Genomic DNA, 13917 nt, shown 5'->3' on the forward strand with positions numbered 1-13917 from the left:
TGCACACTGCTGAACTACAGAAGCAATGGGGTGTTGTAATACATGTGCACACTGCTGAACTACAGAAGCAATGGGGTGTTCTAATACATGTGCACACTGCTGTATTTTCAGTAAATGAATATGTACAGACAGGCACACCTTGAACTTAAGAAACCCTCCACCAACTCTGAAAAATCTAAGTGGATGAAGTTTAGCTAAATGAAACCGTCAGTCATTTTCAGTAGAAGTTTTTTCAATCTTGAAAAATACAGTAACATACAGACTATATATAAATAAATCTACAACATGTATTCCCATTATAGTGTCATTTTCATGCCTTTAATGTGCATTTGCATGGAGAAAAACTTTCCAGACTCTACGCAACCATATGAAAACAATATATGCCACAATAACAGTTACAAAAAATTAAATCTGCAATCATACAAACAACAGGATTTTACATTTTCATACACAGAAAAATATACCACTCTCTCTGGCACTTAAGCTTCGTCAAAATGAACTTTCTATTGACAGTGCAGGGGTTTGTTTCCATTGCATGCTCCTCAAACTGGAGGATCGCCATGTAGCTTGGCTGCATGGCCAGACAGCTGCCCATGGGGGCCCGACAAATCATTTTAAAAACAACAATCTAAACCATTTATTAATACATGTGGTGAGCACTCTTGCAATCCGCCACCCGTGTTTAATGAAATAGATGCTATTAAAAAGCAAACATAAATAAACCCTTTTTGAACTCTTTTCCACAGCATGACCCAAATGGAAAAGTTTCTCCAAAATAAAGAAAGCAATAACTTTTATTTTTTGTTCTGAAATAAAAAATAAAAAACACTAAAGTTTAAAGTCAAATATGAACAGCTTGTGATTTTGTTTGCTTTTGACAAGTTAGCGATGAACACTCACTTTGCATGGTTTTGGTTTTAAAGACTTTTCACATTCAATTACAGTACTGTTTTGTTAACATTCACTTCATTAGCAGCCAGTGATGGGCGACACTAGCCACATGACTGTGTCCTGACATACAGTAAGGCACTAATGATACAAGGATGCAATAAACCTGCCTCGTGTCAATTTGAGGGAACATCTATTTCAATTCATATGCCCAGTGTGTGTTAGCCAGACATTTAATGCAGCAGCATTTAATCTTAAAAGTAGTTCATTCAAAGGGATTCCACAATCAATGCAGCACAGAAGTGTGTGTTGCTGTTTTTAAAATTGAAATTTATACTTGATTCAAAATGTCTGAAACACTTCCCATAAAGAATTCATAAAAACACAAAAAAGGTGTTTAAACTGACCTGGTTGTCAACTTAAAAAAAAAAATTAAAAATCCTTCCACTTTTTATTTTTATTTCTTTTCTTCCCAAAGCCACTGAAATCTGAACAGTACAGCTGCTTTGACAGACCTTGATAACCACGAGTCGTGACCTACCTAATTACCTAAGCAAGGCAGTCCAAGACCAGGGTTTACTCAGGGTCTGTGAAACCAGCCGTCTGAACTGATGTTACGACTCCCTTTGGGAACTAAAAGTGGACTTCCATTGTGTAGACTGGTCCTGCTGTGAATCAATCCCTATGAATCAGTCCCTGAGGTCGCCCATCACGTCCTCTTCCAACACGTTACTCAGAACAATCCCTACAACTCCGGGGTCCAACTTCGCTCGCCTCCCATACAGAGCACAGCCGGGATGAATGAACCCTGTGCGTTCAAGCTCTCGTCAAGCAGCTTCGACCGGCATGCCATCACTCCGCTACTTCCACTACGCTCGCCTTTCTCTTAGCACCTGCATCAAAACAAACAGGCTGCATTACTCGGAGTGTGTCGTCACAAACCAAGATCCACATACAGCTATACATAAGCAACGCAAATGAAAGCAGAGCAGATCTGGATATATTGGTATACTGTATATATCTATACATAATCAATGCATACAGTATTGCAAATGAAAGCAGATCTGGATTTATTGGTATACTGTATATATCTATACATAATCACTGCATACAGTATTTCAAATGAAAGCAGAACATTTTGCAGTGTTTGTTTCTGCGTAGACCATTAATTTCCATGTTCACTTACTGTTCTAGAAATACAAATTTAATTGTGAAATGTAACAGGGCTTAGGGTTTAGGAAGTGTGCATGAAGTGGTGACCCCACACACCGTAAGCAAGTGTCTTAACCACAATGCAAAAGAGCCAGGCTGGTCTGCACTGTGGTTATAGAGCTTCTAACCTCCTCTCATCTCATCGACAGGGGACTGAACCCGTACAGCAGTGGATCACACAGCACTGCCCACTACAGAAACACTGTGCACTGATCTGCTGCTCTCAATCAGTGTGTTGTCAGGAAACAGCATCTCACAATATTGTTAAGGTAAAGGTAAGATTCTTTTTTTTCATCGAGATACAAATATACAAGAAGAACAGCGTCTGGTAAGCGCAGACCATAAAGAAGTGATGTATTCTCTGAATAATATCACAGGCACACAGAAACGATTCAAGAACCTGACTATCAGGGCACTTAATACAGAACTATGCAAGGAAAACAGTAACATATAATTCATATTAAACAGTATCAACAGCACAACTGACAGGTGAAGACTGAAGATGCAGACTTTGAACACATGTTATTTATCAAATGCAGAGTTAGTGAGTACAGTACCATTTTAGTAAGCAATCCAGAGAGGGAAATAAGACTCCCATTGCCTGGCAGTTTGATCCATGCCTGGTTTTACTACAAGTTTAATCAGACACACCTGAGCTTGCTACCTGTACACTGGGGGCAAATCAAGTTTGTAGTAAAATCTAGAATGGGTGGAACTGCTATGCAACCAGAGTCTTCTTTCTGCCCCTGCAATCCGCCACTGCCAATAAGGGCAGGATCCTAATATCGTGAGGTAATCTACAACAAGGAGTGATCTGATTTATTAGAAATTATTCAATCAAGTATCAGAACAAACAAACTACAACTTGATGCTCTTCCTACAACTTGGAAAGGAAAACAAAGCATTGTGAAGGGCAGCATCTCAACACAACACACTGGGGACAGGCTTGATGGATGACTCTGCATTGCTGTTTCAATACACATACTGACGTGTTTTTTTGGCTGAATAAACAGGCACCTCAGGGCTGACGTTGAGGTGCAGAGTATGATTTATTACAGCTGAAGTGTCATTATTGAGACATCATGCAGCAGAGAGGAGATGCAGGGCTGAGCTGAATGTGCTGTTCAGAAAATCTTGACTGGCAGGAAAGAAATGGAAATAGAAAACCTGGCAAGCGCAACAGTGACATTTTAAATGGGGGATTTCATACACACACGTCACACTGCAGTTACAAAACAGCCAGCACCCAGACAGCTCATACGCACACGTCACACTGCAGTTACAGCACAGCCAGCACCCAGACAGCTCATACGCACACGTCACACTGCAGTTACAGCACAGCCAGCACCCAGACAGTTCATACACACACGTCACACTGCAGTTACAGCACAGCCAGCACCCAGACAGTTCATACACACACGTCACACTGCAGTTACAGCACAGCCAGCACCCAGACAGTTCACACACACACGTCACACTGCAGTTACAGCACAGCCAGCACCCAGACAGTTCACACACACACGTCACACTGCAGTTACAGCACAGCCAGCACCCAGACAGTTCACACACACACGTCACACAGCAGTTACAGCACAGCCAGCACCCAGGCAGTTCACACACACACGTCACACTGCAGTTACAGCACAGCCAGCACCCAGACAGTTCACACACACACGTCACACTGCAGTTACAGCACAGCCAGCACCCAGACAGTTCATACACACACGTCACACTGCAGTTACAGCACAGCCAGCACCCAGACAGTTCATACACACACGTCACACTGCAGTTACAGCACAGCCAGCACCCAGACAGTTCATACACACACGTCACACTGCAGTTACAGCACAGCCAGCACCCAGACAGCTCATACGCACACGTCACACTGCAGTTACAAAACAGCCAGCACCCAGACAGCTCATACACACACGTCACACTGCAGTTACAGCACAGCCAGCACCCAGACAGTTCATACACACACGTCACACTGCAGTTACAGCACAGCCAGCACCCAGACAGCTCATACGCACACGTCACACTGCAGTTACAGCACAGCCAGCACCCAGGCAGCTCATACACACACGTCACACTGCAGTTACAAAACAGCCAGCACCCAGACAGCTCATACGCACACGTCACACTGCAGTTACAGCACAGCCAGCACCCAGACAGTTCATACACACACGTCACACTGCAGTTACAAAACAGCCAGCACCCAGACAGCTCATACGCACACGTCACACTGCAGTTACAGCACAGCCAGCACCCAGACAGTTCATACGCACACGTCACACTGCAGTTACAGCACAGCCAGCACCCAGGCAGCTCATACACACACGTCACACTGCAGTTACAGCACAGCCAGCACCCAGGCAGCTCATACACACACGTCACACTGCAGTTACAGCACAGCCAGCACCCAGGCAGCTCATACACACACGTCACACTGCAGTTACAGCACAGCCAGCACCCAGGCAGCTCATACGCACACGTCACACTGCAGTTACAGCACAGCCAGCACCCAGACAGTTCATACGCACACGTCACACTGCAGTTACAGCACAGCCAGCACCCAGACAGTTCATACGCACACGTCACACTGCAGTTACAGCACAGCCAGCACCCAGACAGCTCATACGCACACGTCACACTGCAGTTACAGCACAGCCAGCACCCAGACAGCTCATACGCACACGTCACACTGCAGTTACAGCACAGCCAGCACCCAGACAGCTCATACGCACACGTCACACTGCAGTTACAGCACAGCCAGCACCCAGACAGTTCATACGCACACGTCACACTGCAGTTACAGCACAGCCAGCACCCAGACAGCTCATACGCACACGTCACACTGCAGTTACAGCACAGCCAGCACCCAGGCAGCTCATACGCACACGTCACACTGCAGTTACAGCACAGTCAGCACCCAAGCAGTTCATACACACACGTCACACTGCAGTTACAGCACAGCCAGCACCCAGACAGTTCATACACACACGTCACACTGCAGTTACAGCACAGCCAGCACCCAGACAGCTCATACACACACGTCACACTGCAGTTACAGCACAGCCAGCACCCAGGCAGCTCATACACACACGTCACACTGCAGTTACAGCACAGCCAGCACCCAGACAGCTCATACGCACACGTCACACTGCAGTTACAGCACAGCCAGCACCCAGGCAGCTCATACGCACACGTCACACTGCAGTTACAGCACAGCCAGCACCCAGGCAGTTCATACACACACGTCACACTGCAGTTACAGCACAGCCAGCACCCAGACAGTTCATACACACACGTCACACTGCAGTTACAGCACAGCCAGCACCCAGACAGCTCATACACACACGTCACACTGCAGTTACAGCACAGCCAGCACCCAGGCAGCTCATACACACACGTCACACTGCAGTTACAAAACAGCCAGCACCCAGGCAGTTCATACACACACGTCACACTGCAGTTACAGCACAGCCAGCACCCAGGCAGCTCATACACACACGTCACACTGCAGTTACAGCACAGCCAGCACCCAGGCAGCTCATACACACACGTCACACTGCAGTTACAAAACAGCCAGCACCCAGACAGCTCATACGCACACGTCACACTGCAGTTACAGCACAGCCAGCACCCAGACAGTTCATACACACACGTCACACTGCAGTTACAGCACAGCCAGCACCCAGACAGCTCATACGCACACGTCACACTGCAGTTACAGCACAGCCAGCACCCAGACAGTTCATACGCACACGTCACACTGCAGTTACAGCACAGCCAGCACCCAGACAGTTCATACGCACACGTCACACTGCAGTTACAGCACAGCCAGCACCCAGACAGCTCATACGCACACGTCACACTGCAGTTACAGCACAGCCAGCACCCAGACAGCTCATACGCACACGTCACACTGCAGTTACAGCACAGCCAGCACCCAGACAGCTCATACGCACACGTCACACTGCAGTTACAGCACAGCCAGCACCCAGACAGTTCATACGCACACGTCACACTGCAGTTACAGCACAGCCAGCACCCAGACAGCTCATACGCACACGTCACACTGCAGTTACAGCACAGCCAGCACCCAGGCAGCTCATACGCACACGTCACACTGCAGTTACAGCACAGCCAGCACCCAAGCAGTTCATACACACACGTCACACTGCAGTTACAGCACAGCCAGCACCCAGACAGTTCATACACACACGTCACACTGCAGTTACAGCACAGCCAGCACCCAGACAGCTCATACGCACACGTCACACTGCAGTTACAGCACAGCCAGCACCCAGGCAGCTCATACACACACGTCACACTGCAGTTACAAAACAGCCAGCACCCAGACAGCTCATACGCACACGTCACACTGCAGTTACAGCACAGCCAGCACCCAGACAGTTCATACACACACGTCACACTGCAGTTACAAAACAGCCAGCACCCAGACAGTTCATACGCACACGTCACACTGCAGTTACAGCACAGCCAGCACCCAGGCAGTTCATACACACACGTCACACTGCAGTTACAGCACAGCCAGCACCCAGACAGTTCATACACACACGTCACACTGCAGTTACAGCACAGCCAGCACCCAGGCAGTTCATACACACACGTCACACTGCAGTTACAGCACAGCCAGCACCCAGACAGTTCATACACACACGTCACACTGCAGTTACAGCACAGCCAGCACCCAGACAGTTCATACGCACACGTCACACTGCAGTTACAGCACAGCCAGCACCCAGGCAGTTCATACACACACGTCACACTGCAGTTACAAAACAGCCAGCACCCAGACAGCTCATACGCACACGTCACACTGCAGTTACAGCACAGCCAGCACCCAGGCAGCTCATACACACACGTCACACTGCAGTTACAAAACAGCCAGCACCCAGACAGCTCATACGCACACGTCACACTGCAGTTACAGCACAGCCAGCACCCAGACAGTTCATACACACACGTCACACTGCAGTTACAGCACAGCCAGCACCCAGGCAGCTCATACGCACACGTCACACTGCAGTTACAGCACAGCCAGCACCCAGACAGTTCATACGCACACGTCACACTGCAGTTACAGCACAGCCAGCACCCAGACAGTTCATACACACACGTCACACTGCAGTTACAGCACAGCCAGCACCCAGGCAGTTCATACACACACGTCACACTGCAGTTACAGCACAGCCAGCACCCAGGCAGTTCATACACACACGTCACACTGCAGTTACAGCACAGCCAGCACCCAGACAGTTCATACACACACGTCACACTGCAGTTACAGCACAGCCAGCACCCAGGCAGTTCATACACACACGTCACACTGCAGTTACAGCACAGTCAGCACCCAAGCAGTTCATACACACACGTCACACTGCAGTTACAGCACAGCCAGCACCCAGACAGCTCATACGCACACGTCACACTGCAGTTACAAAACAGCCAGCACCCAGACAGCTCATATGCACACGTCACACTGCAGTTACAGCACAGCCAGCACCCAGACAGCTCATACGCACACGTCACACTGCAGTTACAGCACAGCCAGCACCCAGACAGTTCATACGCACACGTCACACTGCAGTTACAGCACAGCCAGCACCCAGACAGTTCATACGCACACGTCACACTGCAGTTACAGTGTACTTGTTCTCAAATGCATTATAATAATTATTTTACGTTATTTAAATTATATTACATCAGTGTATTACATACTGGGGATGACATACTGTATTCAGTGTTTAGTAGAATTTCATTATATTCAGACACCCCCCTGGTTTGAATAGGTGAAGTGTCATTATATTCGGAAGTGCCGATGGACAGATTTGTCACAGCTGTATTACCTGCAATCCATTCACTTTAATTCACTTCATTGATTAGGCTGAGAGTGTGAATTCACATCTATGGGACACTGCTCACTCTGTATCAATAGCCAGCGTTGCCCAAGGGCCAACTTCAGAATTGATTCATGCATGAGTAAAACATAGAGACTGTTCTACAATGTAACTATGTTGTTGGAAACATTTTTTATAGCAAACCCGTTTATTATTAAAACATACTTTTTTTCATTTTTTTTTTTTTTTTTTTTACAAACTACCGGAATGGTTGCAATCTGCACAGCTACTGTTTTATATGCACCTGCTACCTCATGGGTTATTTCCCCCCAGTAAAGCAAGATCAGTCTGGTTTCACCCAATTCTGGAATGTTGCAAGTTTTTGATCACAGTGTTATTACTAATTTTTTTCATTTCTGTTTCTAAAGAAAGCCTGTTCAGTCAGCATGCGGAATGCAATCCACTGCTGGCACAAACACAAGCAACTGCTTGCAGAGCGAGCTGGCAGGGTGTGGCGCAGTCAGCGATAGTGCAGCAAGCGGGCCAGGGAACGCCGTGCCGTGCCGTGCCGTGCCCTACCTGAGGGCCTGTGGGAGGGGGTGAGGGGTCAGATTCCTGGAAGTTAGGAATGTTGAGCGTCTATACCTGCTGGCGTGAGCACCAGAGCCTGGAGAATGTCCGACAGGGAGACGATGCCCATGATACTGGCATTCTCGTCAACCACCACCAGTCGATGGACCTAAACAAAAACACATCACCAAGACGTGGGTTTAGGGATTCATTATGAGTGGAGAAAACACAGGAATCATGTACTATATCATTATAACATTATTATAGCAAACTACTCAACGATTGTATGGCAGAGTCAGAGTTCTATAGCCTGGTATGCCAGGATTTAAATATATCTCACAGACACGTGTGCGCTGAAGTAGAATTGAGAGTCTTGGGGTTACAAAAGTATTTCGTAACTTCCAATGACAAGCCCTGAAATGAAAGACTCCTGTTCTGAAATACGATTCTCATGTCCCAGTCGCAGGAAACATGGATTCTGTGAAAACGCAGATGCGAGCTCCAAGGTCAAGTCTGTTCTTATAAAAACTAGAAGAACTGTGCATTCATTATGTTGTCATTGCTATCCTGCCCCATGTGGTCTTACCTCTGCCTTGACTATCCTGTCCACTATGGTTTCCAGTGTTTCCAGCCTGTTGCATTTCATAACGCCTTCAAAATACTGTGAGCGGTGCCGCAACGCTTGGGTCACCGTGATGTCAAGGTTATTGTACGTCTTTTCAGCAGCGAGGTTCTGGGGGGCGGGATAAATAACACAGTGGCATGTAAAGTACCATTTAACAGTGCATTTCTTCAATTACAACGCAATGCAAACTGTCTCCAGCGTGCTGGGGTGTTTGAGACAATGCCGCATTTACATTGTCTACTTTTACCAGCACAGTTTATAAAACGTGGTTGGAACTTTTGCCATAATATCATGCTCTTTCTCCTAACTTGTAATAGTTTCCACATCAAAAAAATAAAAACATTTTATGCATTACCAAAAATGCAAAAAAAAAAATACAAATATAAAGGCCACGCCCCATTGAAATGAAGTCATAAAAATGTAAAGTACTTACAATAACATCGAATTTGGAATAAATATCTACAACTTTTCCTGGAAAACAAAACACACAAAAAAAAACCTTCTAAATACTTTATAAACAAACAATGAATAATAATAATAATAATAATAATAATAATAATAATAATAATAGTATTGATGTCAGCTCATAGTAAAGTTGATCTAAGTATCTGGAGAGCTCTGCTTCTGGTTGCTACAGTAAATATGTATAATGCTAAACCCAGTCTCTTTATTCCCTTGCGCTTTTGTAACCACAATGCCCCCAATGCACAAGCTCGTCTCATCTCAACTGAGGTCAGCCTGCAAACCTTCTCATGTAAACATGGTGTATGTTAGTGCGTACCTGACTCATCCACCACAGGCAATGCGGACACTCTCCTATCAGCAAATATATTCAATGCTTTTATGATGGGAGTGTCTGGGTGGATGTAGGCAATATTGTGGTAGGTTCCGATCCCCAGCTCTTCCAGGTTCTGCTTCATGAATGCAGGCTTTGGCATCTCCGACACCTGCAAAAACAGCAGGTTGAGAAGCGCCTGTTGATTTCCTGAATGACTGCGATTCAATGATGCCGATCGCTTTATGACCTATTATTGTATGGAGCCAGTCAAAAAGGAAAAGACAATTCACAGTTCTATCAATCAGTTATGTATTACCGCTGACCGTAAAAGTTTCTATAAAATGATAAATAGTAGGGTGGCTTGCCAAGTAAAGAAATAAACTTGAAAAGCCAGCGTCTATTGTTGAACCACACGGCAGTGTGAATGTGGAACTGTGTTAACCCACAAGGCAGTGTGAATGTGGAACTGTGTTAACCCACAAGGCAGTGTGAATGTGGAACTGTGTTAACCCACAAGGCAGTGTGAATGTGGAACTGTGTTAACCCACAAGGCAGTGTGAATGTGGAACTGTGTTAACCCACACGGCAGTGTGAATGTGGAACTGTGTTAACCCACAAGGCAGTGTGAATGTGGAACTGTGTTAACCCACAAGGCAGTGTGAATGTGGAACTGTGTTAACCCACAAGGCAGTGTGAATGTGGAACTGTGTTAACCCACAAGGCAGTGTGAATGTGGAACTGTGTTAACCCACAAGGCAGTGTGAATGTGGAACTGTGTTAACCCACAAGGCAGTGTGAATGTGGAACTGTGTTAACCCACAAGGCAGTGTGAATGTGGAACTGTGTTAACCCACAAGGCAGTGTGAATGTGGAACTGTGTTAACCCACAAGGCAGTGTGAATGTGGAACTGTGTTAACCCACACGGCAGTGTGAATGTGGAACTGTGTTAACCCACAAGGCAGTGTGAATGTGGAACTGTGTTAACCCACAAGGCAGTGTGAATGTGGAACTGTGTTAACCCACAAGGCAGTGTGAATGTGGAACTGTGTTAACCCACAAGGCAGTGTGAATGTGGAACTGTGTTAACCCACAAGGCAGTGTGAATGTGGAACTGTGTTAACCCACAAGGCAGTGTGAATGTGGAACTGTGTTAACCCACAAGGCAGTGTGAATGTGGAACTGTGTTAACCCACAAGGCAGTGTGAATGTGGAACTGTGTTAACCCACAAGGCAGTGTGAATGTGGAACTGTGTTAACCCACACGGCAGTGTGAATGTGGAACTGTGTTAACCCACAAGGCAGTGTGAATGTGGAACTGTGTTAACCCACAAGGCAGTGTGAATGTGGAACTGTGTTAACCCACAAGGCAGTGTGAATGTGGAACTGTGTTAACCCACAAGGCAGTGTGAATGTGGAACTGTGTTAACCCACACGGCAGTGTGAATGTGGAACTGCCCTATCTAATGATTGAATTCACTACACATAAAGAACAGGACAGAACAGGGAGTATCTATATCTTTCCCAGTTCCTGCACTCCACCATTCACCAAGGAAACCCTTGATGGACAATCTTTTAATATAAGGTGTTCCCACAAATAAATATCCATCTGTCTCCAATTCAAAAGCAGTGGTTTCAAGTGATGTTCAGGTGTTTTATATCAAGCTGAAAGTGGGACGTTTAGTGCAGTTACAAAACCACAAGGGTATCATTGTGTGATCCTGAGCAAGTCACTTAACCTCCCTGTGCTCCGTGTTTTGGGTGAGACGTTGTTGTAAGTGACACTGCAGCTGATGCATAGTTCACACGCCCTAGTCTCATATCTTGTAAAGCTTTTTGTGATGGTGGTCTGCTATGAAAGACGCTATATATAAAATAAAGATTAAAGATGAAAGATTATTCACGCTTTACAGTACATTCTTGTGAATGATCCTGCCAGGGGCTAATATGAAAGCACATTAGAATCAGTATCTTGTGTATGGGAGACTGTGGGAAACTGCTGGAATATTAAACCTGGTGTACTGAAAGAATAAAATCCTGCTCTGATCACTTACTACCTCTTGCTGCAAACACATTACATAATGATCCACTCGTTTTGTACGCTCAGCCCCATACTTTTTTCGAGCCTTCAATGGAAAACACTGCATTATACTATAGTTACCACAAGGTGGCAGCAAAGTCTTACTGAAGGAAAACCTAAAAAAACCCTCAATAATGTGGCAGGTCAGAGGAAGAGGATTTGCTCAGTGGAACATGTCAGTAAGGGCTTCAGAAAGAGACTGCCTAGGACAGCATTGCAAATCCAGGAATGCATTATTCTGAACCCATTTTAAAATGTAATCGATATATCTTAGCGGTATATGTTATGCTGTGTGGGAGAATGTGCAGCACACATGCACTTCCTTAGAGGTGTATGTTATACTGTGTGGGCCTCTTATCCCCACCCCCAGGCTCTCGAGACACAGCATACAGGAGACCAGGCATTTCCATGGTCCTCCCAGACACACTCTACTCTACTGGCCTCTCATCCCCACCCCTAGGCTCTCGAGACACAGCATACAGGAGACCAGGCATTTCCAGGGTCCGCCCAGACACACTCTACTCTACTGGCCTCTTATCCCTACTCCCAGGCTCTCGAGATGGTTGCTAAATCTCGTCACAAACAATTACACATTAAAGGAAGAAATGAAAAACATTTACACTTACAAAAAGTTGCAGAAACTTGAGGATTCTCTTGTGAGTGAGGATATAAAGTGCATTCCCGCTGACGGGGTCGATAACCGGCAACCGGTGAATTTTGTTTTTGATGAGCGAATACACTGCATCAAATATGCTGAAAGCAGAGAGAAAAACAAACCAAGGTTAGCAGAAAAAAAAACCTAAAACTGTACTGCATAATGGTCCACCCCATACACAGGATATTGACTGGAAAGCAATGGTGCCAAAAAAAGATATGGTTTGCCACTGAAAGCAATACAACGTGACCGGGTGCATGCCTAGGGGTGCTCTTATCAAACAGCAGAGTGGATCGGTCATCTGGTGAATCTGCTACAAGGACACACTGCAACAGGCGGGATTGCTCCCTCATTCCTTGACATTGTATAATATCAACTACAGGTGCATCCAGCAAACCCATACACTTTACTGCAGGTCTAAAGAGACCATGGCATCATTATACTAAATAGAGGACCAAATAATCAGCTGAAAACTCCTGTAGCATGCAATCCAAGAATACTTCTCAGGAGACAGGAGTTGAAATTATTCCAACCACTGAACCCATCGGGTCAAAAAAACAAAAAAACAAAACAAAACAAACAAAAAAAACCTTCATATATAGTAATGAAAGCTTTATGGCTGCAGCTGCCTGCAAGTAGCGAGTAGCAATTTGATTTGACCAAATGTGCTGTTATAATTGTTATAATGTGCTGCCCTAGTTCACTAGGGGGCAGCACATTATAACAATACTGACAATTGCCAGGTATTCATATGGGCTGTATACAAGCGTGTTCACTCTTCACTTAACCCATTACATACCAAATTATAATCAGAGAAAATTAAAACAGGTAGAGCCAGTTAACAAAATTGCAAGTAGCCTGTCCTGAAATGAGGACACTGGCAGTGGGTTCAGCACATCATGTGCAAGGCTGAGTATTACCAGGACAAGCAAGAGAAACAGGAGCTACAGAAAACAGAAAATAACAACAGCTCCACAAATGCAGACTGCTTAGAATGAATCAACTGCAACTGAATCAAGAATGTGGAAGCACTTCCATACCTCGCATCAGGCGATATGTTCACCAAAGGCTTAAACGTTTCCTGCAAGTACAGTTCTGTAGGAGGAAAGGAGAGAATCCTTTAACAAGAGGCCCCAGTATAGTCTGAACAGGGGGAGATTCTTTTACACATTAAAATAGAAGCATCTTTTCATTCTTTGCACAGTACGGATTGTTAAAAATGTATTAGTCAAGAATCCTTCTGCTAT

The 13917-nt window shown here is 45.6% G+C and overlaps 1 protein-coding gene across 9 annotated transcripts in view; it reads right to left on the reverse strand.

The window, feature by feature from the left end:
• Positions 1 to 302: 302 nt before the first annotated feature.
• LOC121310040 (5'-AMP-activated protein kinase subunit gamma-2) overlaps positions 303 to 13917 on the reverse strand; it is a 130609-nt gene continuing 116994 nt past the window's right edge. For 7 of the 9 annotated variants that reach the window (XM_041243255.1, XM_041243250.1, XM_041243279.1 and 4 more), the window contains 7 exons: positions 13711 to 13765; positions 12642 to 12768; positions 9941 to 10106; positions 9593 to 9630; positions 9121 to 9267; positions 8610 to 8703; positions 303 to 1781 (listed from right to left, as the gene is read on the reverse strand). In XM_041243255.1, the coding sequence (XP_041099189.1) occupies positions 1741 to 1781; positions 8610 to 8703; positions 9121 to 9267; positions 9593 to 9630; positions 9941 to 10106; positions 12642 to 12768; positions 13711 to 13765 (668 nt within the window). In that variant the 3' untranslated portion in view covers positions 303 to 1740. Of the gene's footprint in view, positions 1782 to 8543; positions 8704 to 9120; positions 9268 to 9592; positions 9631 to 9940; positions 10107 to 12641; positions 12769 to 13710; positions 13766 to 13917 lie in introns of all 9 variants that reach the window. The other 2 variants (XM_041243272.1, XM_041243263.1) reach the window with 1 other exon arrangement.

The sequence above is a fragment of the Polyodon spathula genome, chromosome 3 (assembly GCF_017654505.1).
Source record: "Polyodon spathula isolate WHYD16114869_AA chromosome 3, ASM1765450v1, whole genome shotgun sequence".
Classification (NCBI taxonomy): Eukaryota; Metazoa; Chordata; class Actinopteri; order Acipenseriformes; family Polyodontidae; genus Polyodon; species Polyodon spathula.